The 19,033-nt window shown below is 41.2% G+C and overlaps 1 protein-coding gene across 2 annotated transcripts in view; it reads right to left on the bottom strand.

Annotated features, from left to right (window-relative positions):
* SLC2A9 (solute carrier family 2 member 9) overlaps positions 1 to 19,033 on the bottom strand; it is a 206,111-nt gene that overhangs the window by 123,560 nt on the left and 63,518 nt on the right. For both annotated transcript variants that reach the window (XM_072806326.1, XM_072806315.1), the window contains one exon: positions 9,689 to 9,834. In XM_072806326.1, coding sequence (XP_072662427.1) covers positions 9,689 to 9,834 — 146 coding nt within the window. The remainder of the gene's footprint in view (positions 1 to 9,688; positions 9,835 to 19,033) is intronic.

The following is a 19,033-nucleotide window of genomic DNA, read 5'->3' as shown; positions in this document are numbered from 1 at the left end:
GCTGGAGCTGTTCCATGACCTTCCCTTTGGACTTTATTCTTCTGCTATAGAATCCCATTTTCTCACCCCTTTTTAATATCATGGGGAATTTTTCTGGCATGAGATGTTTTGTTTTTGTAGATCAACAATAATTACTGTGATGAAATAATGATCATTTTGTAATGCCAGGTCTATATGGTGTAATGGTATAAGAAAGAACTACTGTCCTTAAGCAAACATGGAATACCTACCCAGGTTGATCACAAACCAGCCACAGAATGGGAGACACAATGGATTACTTTCTCTTTCTACAACAAAACAAAACTAGCAATGAGAGACAATAACAAAGTCACATCTACTTGAGGATTGAGAACATTATTTGAAATAATTGCTCTGAATATGAAATCAAAACAACGAATTATTTAGAAAAGAATCATATTGAGAAAGTGGCATATTACAATCTCAGGAATGTTGGCAAATCTCTGTTCAAAGTAAAAATGTTATGAATAATAATGACAAAACAGAAATTAATAAAACCCAAAAGCAATAAAATGAATAACAGAGTTTAGCCTATGAAATAACAGAGGCAACAACTTGAAAATCTTGTTTTTGAAAAGAGAAAGAGAGCAAAGAGAGAGAGAAAATCCAGTAAGTAAAACTAAATTGAGTGAGAACACATATCAATATGGAACTTTAAAACTCATATAATATATGTATGTCTGCATGCATATTTGTGTCAATAAAATACATAACTTTATTGAAAAAGACAGAAATTAACAAAACTGACCCAAGAGAAAATAGATTAGGTTATTAAAAAAGAAGCTGATAAAGTTTCTTCAAAGAATTTCCTCCTGAAAAGACTAGGTTTAGACTGTTTTACTAGTGAGTTCTTCTGATGCTTTAATTACCAACTAATGTTACAGAAACTGCTCTAGAAAGAGTAAAAGATAAAAGAAGATAAAAATGTGGGTTAAACTCTAAAAACTCTGGACAAATTTCATCTATGGACCTAAGTATATAAACACTAAATAAGATATGAATAAATCAAATTTAACAACATATAAAAATATTCCACAAAGATCAAGGAAGATGTATCCTAGGAATGTAAGGATGGTTTAATATAAGACATTCTAATATTCTAACAAATCCAGTAATTGTCAGGTAACAAAAAACATCATTAGCTTAATAAAAATCAGAAGATATTTTACACATTGCAGATAGTCTATTAAAACCAAGATGGGATAGATAATTCCTCACCAGTGTAAATAATATCAACTTTAAATTAATAAAAATTAACATACCCAATAGTGAAACATAATAGGTTTCCCAATAAATCAGGAAGAACAAAGATGCTCCCTACAGTCAACACTGAAACATCCTGGCCAATGCAAGAAGACATGAACGTCAGTAAAGAGATAAGAGGCATAACTATTAGAAAGGAGGAGACAAATCATCAGTCTCTGCAAATGCTATCAATAATCACTCGTGTGAATTGTCTAGGTAAGCAAACAAAAGAAACGATGAGAAGGCAAAAGACAGTTCCAGATTACCACATACAGTCAGTAGCTTTTCCATAGTTTTTCTTTGAGAGAGAGAGATGTGAGAGAGAGTGAGAGAGAAAGAGCAAGCACAAGTGTGGGGAAGGACAGAGGTAGAGGGAAAGATTCTGTGCTGAGCATGGAGCCTGATGTGGGGCTTGATCTCATGACCCTGAGACCATGACTTGAGCTGAAATAGAGTCCGATGCTCAACCAACTGAGCCACCCAGGTGCCCATCTGTTGTGGTAATTTCTTATAGCACCAAAATAATATAATGCCATACTATATTATTTTTCCTATAAGATACCAGAGTTATTTAAATGCTTATGGATGACAAAGTGACATGTTTGCTCTTGAACACTGCTGGTGGGAAAGTCAGTCTCTCAGGAGAAAAATTTGATAATATGTATAAAAAGCCTTAAATAAATTTATATTCTTTGACTATTGTTTCCATTTCTGGGGCACTAAACCACATGAAGAATTAAAGAGTTGAATAATGATTTATGTAGAGGATTGTTTGTCTCAAGTTTTCAAATTGCAGTGTTTCACTAATAAACACTGGAAATAATCCAAATGTCCCAAAAATAAAAGAACAATGAAACAGACTATAGTAACTCATAATATATTGTACAGTTATTAAAATTATCATGTCAATTAACTTCAATGCCTTTTTTCACAACCTGTGGCAAAATAATCAGCATATTAAAAATTATACATGGAGTGAATTAAATGTATGTGTGTGTGCAAGATTATGATTAAAAATAATGGCAAGAAAAATTTAAAACTGTTAGAATGTTTATCCAGAAATGGTAAAATATAGAAGTTTTAATGTTCTTATTTTCCACATTCTTCCATATTGTATATAATGGGTAGAGGTGCATCATAATCATAAAAATCAAGTAAGTTAATAGAAAAGAGTTAAGAGATTCGTGAAGGGGTGGGGGGATGGAAGAAACAGGTGGTGGGGGTAGGAAGTGCACCTGTCATGATGAGCACCGGGTGTTGTATGGAAGTGTTGAATCACCATATTGTACGCCTGTGACTAATATTACACTGCGTTAACTAACTGAAGTTTAAATTAAAACTTTAAAGAAAAAGATTTCTGAAAGGTATTTGTTTTGATAATAGTCACAGTGAAAGCTCAAAGGCTAAGGCATTCAGTAATGTACAATGTTGGCAGTGTACCTTTGTGATGGAATATGATGTGAATGCTGAACATTTATTTACTTTACAAATGTGCTTATAAAGAATCTTTAGTGATATGCAGAAATGATTTTGACATAGTGGTGATTTTTAATTAATTTATTTTAAAAATATTTTCTTTATTTATTTGAGAGAGCGAGCACATGAGGTGGGAGGGAAGGGCAGAGAGAGAAGGGGAAGCAGACACCCCGTTGAGCAGGGAGCCTGATGTGGGGTGTAATCCCAGGACCCTGGGATCAGGACCTGAGCTGAAGGCAGATGCCTAACCACTTAATCAACTGAGCCACTCTGGAACCCCAGTGGTGATTTTTTTAAAAGCAAAAACACAAAGCTAGGCATAGTATTGATCGCTATTGCATAACAGATATATGGAAACAGAAATAGACCAAAATACTCAAAGGACCTGCTTCCTCTCATGTGCCAGAATTTCAAGTGGTTTTACTTCCTTCTTTATGTTTTTCAAGTGTTCTGAGCTGAGTGCAAAATATTTCTACAGAAGAACAAAATGGATGTAAGTTGTCTGTGGAGTGTCCCCATGAGAACAATGGTGGACTCGGGGTCCCCACTGGGTCTGGCCTAGCCTGCTAGCTCACCGGGAACGGATGCCCACCCTTGGCCTCCCCACTCAAGGCAAACGACCCACGCATGGACAGGCCCACGCTGTTCCCCTGTCTTCTCGCACCTCTGCCTACAACGTTCACCCAAGTTCCTTTCTTCTTTCTCACTGCAGGAGAAGTAGCTAATTAATATGTTTTTAAAATATCCTTTAGAAGCATAAAATGTCACATATTTGTTCAACTCCCACATGTTTTACGATGTGTCTTTGATTAAATTTGCGGCACAAGTGTTAATTCCTACATTTACTTCTCTGTCTTGCCTTCTGGCGGCCTGTTCTGAAAGTCTTCCCACTGCTTCCTCCAGCCTCTGCATTTCAAAGCAATTGCATGCACGGAAAGTCAGTTATGCTCTCTTTGCTTTTTTTTTTTTTTTCTCTCCACAAGCTCAGTTGTCTTTGTCTTTGAAGGTAAAGGAGAAGTACAATGAAAATACAGAAAATGAAATTCTGACACTCAGAAATAACTGGGTCTCACATAGCCAAAACATCACAAATGCCCACAAAGATGAATGAAAGTTTCCATTTGACCTTCCTCCCCGTGCCAGAAGCCCAATATCCATCTTCCTGGAGCATGGATTTGAAAAGAAGACATTTGCTGTGTTATATATCCTCTAGCCAGGTCCAAGACTCTGGAAAAGTCCAACCTGATGGGAAAAGACAGCCTCTAGGGAGCATGGCGCACCTCAGCTGGCTCAGGCCAGAGGCCGGTGCCGTGCCTTTGCTCAGCACCAGGCTTGGTGCTGCAGGGAGTACCTCTGCCTGGGAATCCACATCCCTGTGTTCTCAAATCAGCTCTGCCTTCAAGTTGTTCTGTGACTTGGGCACTTCATTTCAGTGACCTGGTCATCCCATCTCCTGTAAAGCTGCTTCTCCTCTAGGGCTTCCTAGCTCAGCATCTGGTATTCCCTTCTCCCTGGGAACGTGCCAGACACCAGGAGTTATCCTGACTTCTCCTCCCCTGGACATTGTACCCCACCACTCACCAAGAGGACCTCGTCCACTTGCCCTCATGCCCATGGCCACTACTCTAATCCAAGCTGTCTCTTCACTGGACCAGTGCAGTCTCTTGGGTTTGACTGGGATCCAACATTTTCTCCACATGGCAGCCCGAGCCTTTTGTTTTTTTTTTTTTAAGTAGGATCCACGTCCAGTGTGGAGCCCAATGTGGGACTTGAACTCATGACCATGAGATTAAGACCTGAGCTGAGGGCAGCCCCTGTGGCGCAGCGGTTTAGCGCTGCCTGCAGCCCGGGATGTGATCCTGGAGACCCAGGATCGAGTCCCACGTCAGGCTCCCTGCATGGAGCCTGCTTCTCCCTCTGCGTGTCTCTGCCTCTCTCTCTCTGAATAAATAGATACATAAATCTTAAAAAAAAAAAAAAAAAAAGACCTGAGCTGAGATCAAGCGGTGGACACTTAACTGATGGAGCCACCAGGCATCTTTTTCTCAAATGCACATCTTATCTTATTGTTGCCTTACTTCTACCCGTGGAAGATTGCTCAGGGCTCTTGAATAAAGATAAGCCTCCACAGGTATTCATGCTCCCCATCAAAGTATATGAAAAATCACCCACAGGCAGGATCCAGCCCATAAGTGGGAGGTTGTTTTGTTTTGTTTTGTTTTTAAGATCAACTGGTTTCCAATATTTAAAAATAAAAAAAAATGACATAAATACTTGATTCTAACATCTATTGAAAATCAGAAAAATCTATCAGCTGTAGCCCAGTATCTGCCATGCAAACAATAGGAGCTGCTCTCACTGGACAGGGCATGTCCCCCTGGCCGCCACAGGCCCACCTTCATTGTACTCACAGTGTGTGGGCTTCCTGCCCCTCGGGATATGGCCTCTGCTTACCTTTCCAGTGCCTCCCTACTCTCCCTTTCAGTGCCTCCCAGTCCCCCCTGGGGTTTCTGCCTCTGGACAGAGCCTTCACTTAAACTGTCCCGTTGGCCTGGAACACTCTCCTGCCTCTGTTCCCCTCTCTATCTCCATCAGCCTGGCCTGGGTAAATCCTACTAATCCTCAAAGCATGAGTTTAAATGTCACTTCTACAGAAAAACTAACCATTCCTGGCACCTTGTCCTAGGAGAGTGCCCTACCTTTCCCCCGTCATGCTGGTGATCTTTGGTTACTTGTGTTTCCTATGAACTCCCCAAGGGGAGGGACTAGTCTGATCTCTGTGAACGGCCACCAGCAGCCAGCCTGACACAGAGCGGCTTTCTAAATACTTGCTGAATGAGGGAATAAACTTGCAACCTCTGGATTTTGTTTACATACACATCAGAAAGACAAGATCTACCAGAGGGAAAAGATGCAGAAGCAAACAGAAATAATAGCATGGGACAGGCATCTGTGCAAGGTGTCTGTTCCGGGGACATGCTGAATAGTGTCACTGTTTGCCAAACACATTCCCCAGAGAGTCATGCTGGAGTAGAGCTTGGGGACTTGGGACTTGCAAGCATGCCTGCTACCAAGGAGGACTCTGGTTCATGGACGCGGGTGACCTGCCTAGGGTCACAAGGTCTCCGCAGAGCAGGAGCATTCTAAATGTCAGAATAGGAATACGCCCAGTTCATGTACTTGCTCAAAGCTACAGCTACAGCATCCATCTCAGTATTGAAGAGTATATTGAATGAGTAAAGGAGTAAGGGAATGAAGAGGCAAGACAGAGGAATGTCTGTGTCCCTCCCAAAATTCACATGTTGAAACCTAACCCCAAGCCGGGGACTCTAGGACATGTAGCGTCTGCGAGGTGAGTAAGTAATAAGGGCAGAGCCTTTATCCGAAAAGACCTGAAAAAGGTTTCTCTCCCCATTTGAGGACACAGAAAGAAGGTGGCCACCCACAAGGCAGGAAGTGAGCCCTCTCCAGATCTGGCCCCCTGATCTCAGACTTCCCACCTCCAGAACCGTGAGAGGGACAAACTGCCTTGTTTGTAAGCTGCCCAGCCTATGGCATCTGTTACAGCAGCCTGAGCTAAGACAGGAGCCCAGGGGCAGAAAGGACCTGACACTGATTTACAAGAGGAGAGTGTGATGAGGAGTTGGAACTAATCTTGAAAGGGGAAAGCTTAGCCTCTATGGAGGCAGATACTTATTTCCTTTTTTATTCTGGGAGGACAACAGTCGTATTCGTTGGCTTTAAAATGCATTTTTATGTTTAGGGGACACAGGCTGTCATTGTTACATTGCCTTTATTTTTGTCACACACACATAATGTTGACTTTTAGAATCTCAAAATATTTTAAAAACAAAAAGCAAAAGAGTCTTTAATGTGGGATCTCACTTTGGTAAGGAGACTATTTTGATGTGCTTGCGTTAATTATAGAAATCATCATGCATGTGACAACCACAAATGTAAAGTGTGAATTGTTTTTGTTTTTGCAAGAGGAAAAACAAAACTATGGCCATAAACCCAAGAGGGTTGATAATGAAAGAGCAGAAGCAGATGCTTCTGAAGTGACCCGGATCAGGTGAAGTATAAAAAGTCATAGAAAATAAAAAGTGTTAGCAAACATTCGAAATTATTTTTAAATGATAAATGTCATTCAGCTCCCACTATCTTGCCATGCTTGACTCCTCAGCTTATAAAACCTTCCCTGAATGAGGCAGGAGCTGGCTCTAGGGTTGCTAGGCTCAGGCACTAAAGGGCCCTGTCCTCTCCCTACCTAAGCTCTTTCTATCTTACTGTGATTTATAAAGGGAAGCATATATTTGGTCTTCCTCCGATTTCTGGTACCCAGCTCCTAAAACCCTTGGAATTTCCTAAGTGATAAGAGTAATAAAAGTGTCTTGATATTCACCAAACCCTTTTAAGCCACACCTGAGTTTAGGTTAATGAAGTGTTGGGGATCCCTGGGTGGCGCAGCGGTTTAGCGCCTGCCTTTGGCCCAGGGCGCGGTCCTGGAGACCCAGGATCGAATCCCGCATCGGGCTCCCGGTGCATGGAGCCTGCTTCTCCCTCTGCCTATGTCTCTGCCTCTCTCTCTCTCTCTGTGATGACTATCATAAATAAATAAAAAGAAAAAAAAAGAAAAATAATAGGTTAATGAAGTGTCTTCTGGAAAGCACCTATAAAGGGAGCTAGGTGGGGATCCCTGGGTGGCTCAGAGGTTTAGCGCCTGCCTTTGGCCCAGGGCATGATCCTGGAGTCCCGGGATCGAGTCCCGCATCGGGCTCCCTGCATGGAGCCTGCTTCTCCCTCTGCCTGTGTCTCTGCCTCCCTCTCTGTGTGTGTGTGTGTGTGTCTCTCATGAATAAATAAATAAAATCTTTAACAAAAAAAAAAAAAAAAGGGAGCTAGGTGCCAGTGGAGCTGACCAAGTGACCCAAAACCTCCAGGGAGGGGGCTGCAGACTGAGTTCTGACACCAATGGCCAATGGTCTAAACAATAAACAACCCTGCCTGCCTTTGTAATGAAGCTTCCATAAAACCCCCAAAGGATGGGGTTCGGAGAGCTTCCAGATTGGTGCACCCATGGAGATTCTGGGAGAGTGCCGCCCTGGAGAAGGCAGGGAAGCTACGCCCTCCACATCTCTTGCCCCGTGTGTCTCTCTCACCTGGCACTTCTGAGTTCTATCTTTTTATAATAAACCAGCATTCTCGTCAGTCAACTGGCCCCCTGTGTCCTATGAGCTGTTCTAACCAGATAACCGGACCCAAGGAGGAGGTGGTAGGAACCACTGATTTATAGCCAGTCAGCAGCGCAGGTGACAACCTGGACTTGCAATTGGCATCTGAAGTGGGGACAGTCTTGTGGGACTGAGCCCTTATCCCGTGGGGTCTGACACTGTGTCCAGGTAGATGATGTCAGAATTGAGCTGAATTAGAGGACACCCAGCCAGTATCAGAGCATTGCCTGATGTGGGGAAAGAAGCCGCACATCAGAATCAGTGTCAGAATCCTGCTCACACTCCCCGAGAACACAGCGTGCCCTCTTCTTAGCTGTGTAAGACATGCCCCCTACGGGTCCTGGTTTCAGCTCCATGTTTTTATGAGTCAGTTCTATACCTCACCTCCCTCGGCTCCCACTTCCACAGCTGCGGAGGGGAGCTGCTCACAGAGTAGCTGTGAGGATTTGGATGGCATAAAAAATAAGCACTGTGCGCAGTCATGTCTGCTCCTACCGCCAGCCTCCCCCCACAGGGGTGCTGCTCACAGGGTTTGCCAGGTGTACACTGTTCAAGCACCAGGCCGTGGTGGGCAGTGGGCATCCCACCATCACCAATGCTCCAACTCCTCCCTCCCTCTGGATCCTCCAGTGTACGTGGGAAGGCCATGCTGTTCTTCCCCCATCCTGGTGGCAGCAAGTCTGTGGACTCCATCCCTGCCCCCTCTCCCCAGGGCCACCACCTCTGTCCCTCTCTCCAGTCTCTGCTGGGTCCTCCCCTCCCTTCCTACTCTTCCCACTGCAGTCCACACCATCCCCACCCCCAGAGCCACCTCCTATCTTGGACCTGGCCATGTCACTCCCCTGCTCAAGGGCCACTGGGCTCCCTAGTTCCCCGGGATGAAGCCTACTGGTGCAAACAGGCACCTCCCCACACAGGTTCTTCCCTCAGCCCTCAAGGTACTTGAATCCTGGCAGGGCCAGTCCTCATCTCAGGCCTTCTCTTCCATTATCCCTTTCTCTGCAATATCTTCTCTCCAAACCCCATTGTCACCTGCCTAACTCTTGCTCACCTGCAGAGCTCCATTTAGAGGCCACCTCTTTTGGGAAGTCTTCTTTGATCCCGCCCTCCCCACCCCAACCTGGGTGAGGCTTTCTTCCTTGTCAAGGCTACACAGCAAATCAACCGTTGAACCAGGATTCAAAAGTCAGGCCCTCCTGCTTCCAAAACAAGAAGATCACGCAATCACATATTTACTTAGGAAAAAAACACTGAGGCAAAGGAACAGAACATCTTGGAAAGATGCCTGAGCTGTAGTAAATGAAAACAGCAAGCTGCAGAACAATGTTCATGGCATGATTCCATTTAAAAAAAAAAAACTATAGATGTTTATATAGGTTTGTATACGCAAAGAAGAAAGCCGGGATCAATACAAATTGGGCTGTTGACAACAGCTATTGGGTAGGTGGATCTTAACATTCCATAAGGTTTGAATTTGTTATGTATTCTTTATGTTCTAAAAAAATAACCCCCCAAAATCAAACACAATCGAAGGAACTCAACAACTTTCCTCCAATAATAAGTGAAGGACCTGAGTGCTCAGGAATTCTGAGACACAAGGATGAGTATTTGGATGCAGGACTCACCTCCAAATACCCTTGGTCCTGGAAGGGACCAGGGGAGCCGAGAGGATGGTATACGGTGAGAAGGGTCACAGTGGGTCAGTGAGCCACGCTTACCTTCCCCAGCAGCTCAGGCAGGCCCAGCAGCTGCCCGGTGAACACACCGATGCAGATGAAGATGGCAGTCACCTGCCCCAGAGCGCCACGGATCTCCTTGGGTGAGATCTCATTCAGGTACATGGGGAGCACGCTGAGCGAGATGCCTGTGAAGGAAACATGGTGGCTGAGAGGGCTGCCTTCTCTGAGGGAGGAGCACTCTGGTCAAGGAGAGGACCATCGTCCTCAAGGAAGACTGGTCAGAGCCCCTCCTGCCGTGCTCTGACAAGAACAACAGTGTAGCCACAACACCACTCCCAGCATTCTGCACAGACTGCTGATGCTTTCACATGCCCTGTATCATTTCATCCATAAGGTGGGGCTTGGAGGTAAATTTCAGAGAAGCAGAAATAGATGATGTGGTGATGGTGGAGGTGAAGGTGGTGGTGGTGTTGGTGATGGAAGAGATGGTGATGATGGTGGTGGTTGGTGGTAATGATGATGGTTATGGTGGTACTGGTAGTGGTGGTGATGATGATGGTGATGGTAGAGATGGTGATGGTGGTGGTGGTGGTGGTAATGGTGGTGAGGGTGGTAGAGGTGGTATTGGTATTGGTGGTGATGATGATGATGGTGATAATGATGGTGAAGGTGATGGTAGTAGAGGTGGTGGTAGTGGTGATGGTAGTGATGATGGTGATGGTGGTGAAGGTGGTGGTGGTAGTGATGGTGAGAGTGCAGTGCCAGTCCCAGGACAGGCGTTAATTGACATGTACTGAATGAGTCCCCATGACACTGTCACCATACTATTATTTATTTAATCCAGGCTGCAGAAAGGCCCAGTGGTGGGGCACCAGTGATTGGGACTTGCACACCCCAGCCAGCTGGTCCTTGGTTACAACTAGTCCATGGAAACAGGCCCCAGTGGCTAGCTGGATGGGGGCAGAGACTCCGGGAAGCGAGCAGAGGGCAGTGTGCCTCTGGCTCTTATCTAAAACATCAACAACAGTTCCAATGTACTGAGCCTGCCATAGCTTCCAGAATGCCTTCTCCCTCTTCAGGCTGCATGGCCTGATGGTACTCGAGGAGCAGTCAGGGGCACACTCCCTCACATGGGGCTAGCTTAGCTTTCCGATTCCTCCTAGAGTTCAATTTGAGCAGCAGCTTTCAGCTGTTGAAAGCAGAAAGGACCTCAGAAAATATTCTCTAGGGAAATCAGAGATGCTGAAGGAAATACTTTAGGGACAACTGGGTATGTGCGTTTTCCTATTGGGGTGCAGAAAAAATTGAGTCCAGTCCAAAGCATTTGACTAAATATAAGTCTTAACTTCTGAAAATTAAAATATGACACACATCCTTAAATTGCACAATGAAGTCTGGTGAATCATCACAAATGCACACAAATGCCTCTCATCTGTGCAACCCCCACCCAGGGCAAGAATCAACCTACACTGCCAGCACCCAGAAGCCCCCCATCCTGTGCTTACTCAGAATCTTCATCCTCCCTCTTCTCCCTGTCAGAGGTCACTGCCAGCCTGCCAGCTATCACCAAAGCTCTGTGTATGGAATCATAGGTGATGCATTTCTTTTGTCTCTCATCTCTTTTGTGTTTCTCATGGATGTGAAATGCAACCATGTTGTAGCATGTAACTAATTTACTTTTATTGCTGTGTAGTATTTCAATGTATGAGTGTATCACACTTCACCCTCCTTCCTATTGATGGACACTTCAGTGCTTTCTAGTTTGGGATTAACACTAATAGTGCCCCCAAAAAAAAAAAAAAAAAAAACACTAATAGTGCCCCATAAACATTCTTACACAAGTCTTCTGGCACACACGTATGCAAGTTTATATATATATATATATATATATATATATAAACTATATATATAGTTAGCTATTTTATAGATAGATAGATAGATAGATAGATAGATAGATAGATAGATAGATAGATAGATATAGCAACCATATGATACATTTGTTGGGTTTTAGAAAGCCAATTTCCCCGAATTATCATACCAATCTACACCTTTATGAGAGATGCATGAAATACACTTTGCTCCACATTTTTGCCAATATTTGACATTATTGTGGTCTTTTTAATTTTTAGCAGTTGTAGTTTTAATCTGAATTTCCTTAACTACTAGTGATATATTTTATTTTTTTTACTTTATTTTATTTTAATCCCACTTAGTAACATACAGTGTTATATTAGTTTCTTGTGTACGATATAATGATTTAACACTTTCATACGTCCCCTGGTGCTTATCACAACAAATGCTCTCCTTAATCCCCATCACCTATTTCACCTATGCCCCACCCCTCTCCTCTCTGGTAACCACCATCAGTGCGTCCTCTATAGTTAAGAGTCTGTTTCTTAGTTTGTCTCTCTCTTTTTTCCTTTTTTGTTTCTCAAATTGTACATATGAGTGAAATCATATGGTACTTGTCTTTCTCTGACTTATTCTGCTTAACATTATACTCATTAGCTATATCCATGTTGTTGCTAATGGCAAAATTTCATTCTTTTTGATGATTGAATAATATTCCATATATATATTCATCTATTGAGGGACACTTGGGCTGCTTCTATAATTTGGCTATTGTAGATAATGCTGCCATAAACATAGGGGTGTATGTATCCCTTTGAATTAGTGTTTTTGTATTTTGTATTTTGGGGTACTCAGTAGTGCTATTACTGGATCATACGGGAGTTCTATTTTTAACTTTTTGAGGAATACTAATGTGATTTTATATATCTTTTGGCCATTTTTGTGAAGATACCTGTTCCATCTCTCAGCTATTTTTGTAAGAGGTTTTTTTGTCCTTTTACTTTTGATTTGTAAGAGTTCTTAATGTATTCTGTATGGTGCCCTTTGTCAATTTCATTCACTGAAAATATTTTCCTGCTCTCTCTGGTCGTCCTTTCATTAATGGTGATTTTTTTTCATATAAAGTCTTTAATTTTATGTAGTCCAATTTATGAATTCTTGTACTTTAGTGTTTTTCTGTCCTGTTTAAGAAATCTTCTCCTATCCTAATATGGTGGAAATATATTGTATGTTATCTTTTGGAATATTTACCGTTTTATCTCTCATCTTAGAGACACAATCCATCCACCTGGGATTGATTGTGTGTATGACGTAAAGCAGTATTCTAGTTTCATTTTTAATGGAATTAAAATGTCAGAGTGTCAATAAAGATGCAGCATTTGCCATCCTGGATGGTGCAGTCTGTACTTTATCCCTAACACAATTCTCCAAAGAGGAGCAGCAGCAGAAAATACACATATGAACATTGAACCATAAGCCTCTGCTTTACATAAACAGCTAAGCTGGAGAAATAATAACTTAAGCTATCACTGTAGAAATTTCATGACTGTATACATAAGTAAAGAAGGGGTTCTTTTATGGTTTCCGAGATGATTACTTCCCTTCCTTGTTACCCCAGGATTCCATGTTTCTGGAAAGATGTGACACATAGAAACATTCTGTTTTAAACAAATCTCACATAAAATATTCCAAGCACAAAAACACCGGTGCATACCAACATCTGCTCATCTTGGAGTCTCCAGCCCCCATAAGGCTACTGAGGCCTGTTCCCATTGAACAATCACAGCCGAGGACCAGCCTGCCAGGGTCTGCAGTTCCTAACCACCGGGGGCCCCAATTGACCTGACATCATCTGCTGAAAAGATACTCCTTCCCTTCAGCTCTCCAGCTACCCCCTTGCCATAAGTAAGTGTCCATATATGTATGGGCCAACCTCAGAAGTCTTGTTCCTATCCCACTGATCTATTTTTCTATCTTTGCCCCGATCTGCACTGTCTGAACCACTGTAACTCTCTAAGTGTTGATATCCAGATTAAGTGTTCCCATTTTTCTTCTTCTGGAAGATTATCTCATGAATTCTCAGCAGTCTGCATTTCCATATAAATTTTAGAAGCAGCCTGCAATTTCTATTTTACAAAACCTGCTTGGATTTCCATGGCACCTATAGATCAATACAGAGGGAACATCTTTATCATGTAGAGTCTTCCAATTTATGAACACAAAATACCTCCCATTTATGTGTCTAATTTCTCTATATAATATTTTATAGATTTTGTATAGATAATAAGGAAATGAGACATTGTACATTTCCCATTAGACTTATTCTTAGGCATTTAATGATTTTTATAACATTTTAAATGGTATAGTTTATAAATTTCATTTTCTACATAAGAAAACAATTTTCTACATAAGAATGCAACTTTTTGTGTATTGACCTTATACAGGAAGATGACACTGCATATACAAATTGCACCGCAAGTATACAGGTACGGCGACTTTTATCCAGAGACTCTGGTAGCCAAATCTACTCACTTATTCTGAAGTTTATTTATAGATTCTCTTAGATGTTTTAAACACCCATGACATCTGTGACAGATGACTGTTTTAGTTCATCTTTTCCAATCTTTATATCTTATATTTAAAAAATTTTTGTTTGCCTCATTGCATTAGCTAGGACCTCCAGTAATATGTTAACTCAGAGTGTGACAGCATGTATCTTGTCTTGCTCCCAAGCTCAGAGAAAAACCTATAAACATATTAGTGCTGAATATGTTGACTGCTGTAGGTTTTGGAAGGTAGCCTTCATTAGTTTAAGAAAATTTCCTTCTGGGGATCCCTGGTGGCTCAGCAGTTTAGCGCCTGCCTTTGGCCCAGGGCGTGATCCTGGAGTCCCAGGATCAAGTCCCACGTCGGGCTCCCTGCATGGAGCCTGCTTCTCCCTCTGCCTGTGTCTCTGCCTCTCTCTCTCTCTCTCTCTCTCATGAATAAATAAATAAAATCTTCAAAAAAAAAAGAATTCGGTAAAAAAAAAAAATTTCCTTCTATTCCAAGTTGGCTAGACGTGTTTTTACTTTTCTTTCCCCATAAAAAGATATTGAACATTATCAAATGGCTTTTCTGCATATATCAAAATAATCATATGATTTTGTCTAAAATGGATTCTGTAAACATGGTGAATTACCTTGATTCATTCTCAAATGTTAATCCAATTTTCCATCACTAGAATAACTTAGCCAGGTCTCGACATACTATTTTTTTAAGTTTTATTACTGAAATATTGTTATGTTTATTGTTGAAGCTGTTTGCTAATTCTTTATTTAGGATTTTTATATCTATGTTCCTTAATGATATTGGCCTGTATTTTTTTTCCTATAAAGTTCTTAATAGGATATGGTATCAAGGATACGCTCATCTTATAAAATGAGTTGGGAAATGTTTATGCAGAGTTGGCATTGTTCTCTCTTAAAGAAGACTTGAACCTCTTTTGTTGGAAGGTTTTTAATTGTGTGTTCAACTTATTTAATAGAATGGGACTATTCAGATACTCCTTTTTTATTTACATAACTATTGGTTACATTTTTTCCTTCTAGGCAACTGTACATTTCATTTATGTTTTCAAATATATCACATCACGATATATTCTTATCTTTCTAATGTTTCACGATCTATTTAATCCCTAATATTGGCTATTAATTCCCTCTCTCTTTGTAAACAGTTTCACAAGCAGTTTATCAATTTTATTCATCTCTTATATAACTTAACTTTGGCCTTGCTGATACTCTCAAATGAAAATCTCCTTTCTAACTTCTTGAGATGGAAACTTAGGTCATTGATTTTTAGCCTTTTCCTGTTTTATATATTTGCATTTGAGGTTATAAATTTTACCCAGAACATGGCTTTAGCTAGCTGTATTCCACAAGTCTGGATATGTCTTAAGTAGTATTTTCATTATAATTTAATCCAAACTATTTTAAAATTTCTATCATGACTTCTTTTTGTCCCTCTGATTACTCAGAAGTACACATTCTTTAATGTACATGCCACTTAGATCTTAATATCCAAATATGTGAGAATTTTCCTTTTTTTGTAATTAGCTTCTGATTTAATTCTATTGTGGTCATGGAACAGAGCCTAATTTTAACACTTTGAACTGTGTTGAGACTTGCTTTATGGCTCATCATATGATCAGTTTTTATAAATGGCCCATGAATGCTGAAAAGGAATGCGTGTTTTACACCCGGAGGTTTATGTTCCACATATATTAATTAGCTCATATTTGTTCATTGTGTCGCTCAAACCTTCTACTACTGATGTTTTTGTCCACTTGTTCTATCAGTTACTGAAATGGTATTTCTCATTTTAGTTTGGCTAATTTTTAATTCATACTCATTTTCAGTTTACACATTTTGATACTTTACATGATGTGCATGTCAACTTTAGAACTGAAAGTTTCATCATCATGAAATCTCTCTCATGTCTCCAGGCCTTCTTCTTGCCTTAAGATCTACTTAGTCTAGGGGCACCTGGGTGGCTCAGTGGTTGAGCATCTGCCTTTAGCTCAGGGAGCAATCCCAGGGTCCTGGGATGGAGTCCTATATCAGGCTCGCCACAGCCTCCCTCTGCCTCTGCTTCCCCCTCTGCCTGTGTCTCTGCCTCGCTCTCTGTGTCTTTCATGAATAAAAAAAAATCTACTTAGTCTGTAATCAGTGTTGCAGTACTGGATTTATGAGCATAGATTTTTCCTATGCTCATATTTTTATTTTATTTTATTTTATTTTATTTTATTTTTTAATTTATTTTTTATTGGTGTTCAATTTACTAACATACAGAATAACCCCCAGTGCCCGTCACCCATTCACTCCCACCCCCCGCCCTCCTCCCCTTCTACCACCCCTAGTTCGTTTCCCAGAGTTAGCGTCTTTACGTTCTGTCTCCCTTTCTGATATTTCCCACACATTTCTTCTCCCTTCTCTTATATTCCCTTTGACTATTATTTATATTACCCAAATGAATGAGAACATATAATGTTTGTCCTTCTCCGTCATATTTTTATTTTATTTTATATCTTCCTATATCTTTAATTTTTATTTTTAATTTTTATTTTTTAATCTTCCTATATCTTTATATCTAAGCTATATCCAAGGCAATCATTTTTACCTTTTAATTGGAGTATTAAGTCTATTTATGGATATGCTTGTGTTTAAAATATAATATCCTACCATTTGCTATTCTATGTGGCACTCTTCTATATTGTTTTTTTAAATCTTTATTTAAATTCAATTTAGTTGGAATATATTGTTTTCTCTCTTCTCTTGCCTTCTTCTGGATTAAGTATTTTTAAGTCATTTGATTTTTCTATGTTATTTTCTCTTCTTTTAATAATTGCTCCAGAAATCATTTCATGAATCCATGTTTTAGTGAAATCTAATATAAATTAGTACTTTTAGTATTTCCTGGACAATGCAAAGAATTTAATACACACCAACTTCTCTTATTGCCTTCCTGATTCACATGCTATTTTAATTGCATATTTTAATTTTTTTCTTTTCACACACACATAATATACATAGACACAGACACTCAGACACACATACACACACGGATACACATACATATACATACAGACTCAGACACACACACAGAGACACACCCCTATATAGTACCTGAACATTGTCAGGTAGCTTTGTTGCTATCTGTACTGTACTTGTGAGGAAATGGAAGCTCAGAGGGGTAAAGAAATCTGTCTAAGGTCACCCAGCTGGTAAGCAGCAGGGCTGAGGCCAGAATCCACCCTTCTGAACACCTCACATGCTCTTTGTCAGGTTAAAATTGGACTCATATCAGTAATGATAAATATTATTAGTGTTTTTGCTAGTTTCCTACTGCAACTGTAACAAACTGCCACAAACTTAGTGATGTAAAACAACATAAACTCATTATCACACAGTTCTGGGGGTCCAAAGTCTAAAATGGGAGTTGGGCTAAAATCAAGGTGACAGCAGGCCTGTGACCCTTCTGGAGGCTCTAGGGGAAAGTCTGCTTCCTCACCGTTCCCAGCTTCCAGAGACACCTACACCCCCTGGCTCATGGTCCCTCCCTGCCTCTGTATCACTACAGCCTCCACTCTTACCCTCATGTCTCCTTTCTCTGGCTCTGCCTCCTCCTTCCTCTTTCACCTATCAGGGCCCCTGTGATTTTATGGGACTCACCTGGATAATCCAGGGTAAACTCGCCACCTAAGGTCCTTAACTTAATCATATCTACAAAGTCCCTTTGCCATGTAAGCTAGTTCCAGGGGTGAGGATGTGAATGAGCATCTTTGGGGCATTAGACAGGATTATGATAAATAATAAATGATATGCTTATAAGAGCAGCCCACACCCTTGCTGGGAGCCCGTGCTGGGACATAACTGGCGGGGAGGTCCTCGGGTATGGTACACATGAGCTGACCCCACCAGAGAGAGGGCTGGTGTTTCTGCCCTATACTCTTACTTCATAATCACCTATTCTGTGATGTTTAATGAGTGAGCAATACAGCTGTGTGTGGCATGTGAGGTGCAGAAGCTTTAAGAGAATATTCAAGATAGTAACTCCAAGGTGAGTACAAAAAGGAGCCAAGACAGATTTTTAGAGCTGGTAGCGACCTCAGCTAGTAGAGTCCAATCCTCCTTGCTTTCTAGATGACATTACCAGCCCAGAGAGGTGAAATGGTGGTCCCACAGTCACCTGTCAAGTCACTGGTAGAACCAGAATTTAAAGTCACATCCTTGACCCCGATTTCATGTTCTTTCCACGTCAGATGCTTCTCTAAATGCTCCTGCTCAAATCTGTACACTGAGACCAACTAATTCAGTAGATGAGCTTGTCCACGGGAGAGCTCCTAGTGCAGTGGACATGGACTTGCACCTGGGGAGTGTGTGGTCCTGGGAGGGCTTGGCAGGAACCTATCCAATGCAACCTTCCACAAACACAAAACACCTCTGTACTCTTCTACTTTGACTTTATAATCTGCATGGATTTTTTTGGTCTCTCACACCATGCTGCATCAAGTTGTTTCAATGTAAAAGTGTGTTTATCTGTTTGCCAAGATTTTTAGAGGAAGGACATTTGGGGAAGTTGTCCTGCGTTTCTACTATGGTCCCAAATACTGCCCACAAACCTGGCTTGAGCAGCATAGCCTTCCGAAAATCCTCCAGACTTATTATTTGTCTTTCAATTATTTATTACAAGCAGGACAGCCAGTTCATCTCCTGGCCAGCAATTTTCCCTTCTTTCTGACCAATGGCCTTACTTTAAATGCCTGAAAGTCCCTGTCTCTGCTTTGAGATGGTTTTATGAGAATTAGTGACACAAAGCCTGCATGTCTTGGTCTACCTCCAATAGGCTAGGTTCCAGAAGTCAGAGGAGTCAGGTTTTTTCTCCTCTCCTTGTTTTTACCCTTTTTTTCTCTGTTTTTGAAAAACTTATCAGAAAAGGTCCTAACAGACATCTGACTTGAATATGGGGCTTTATAAAAATGGCACCTCTCTTCAA

This window comes from Canis lupus, chromosome 2 (assembly GCF_048164855.1).
Source record: "Canis lupus baileyi chromosome 2, mCanLup2.hap1, whole genome shotgun sequence".
Lineage (NCBI taxonomy): Eukaryota > Metazoa > Chordata > Mammalia > Carnivora > Canidae > Canis > Canis lupus.
This window is presented reverse-complemented; position numbering and strand designations above follow the sequence as displayed.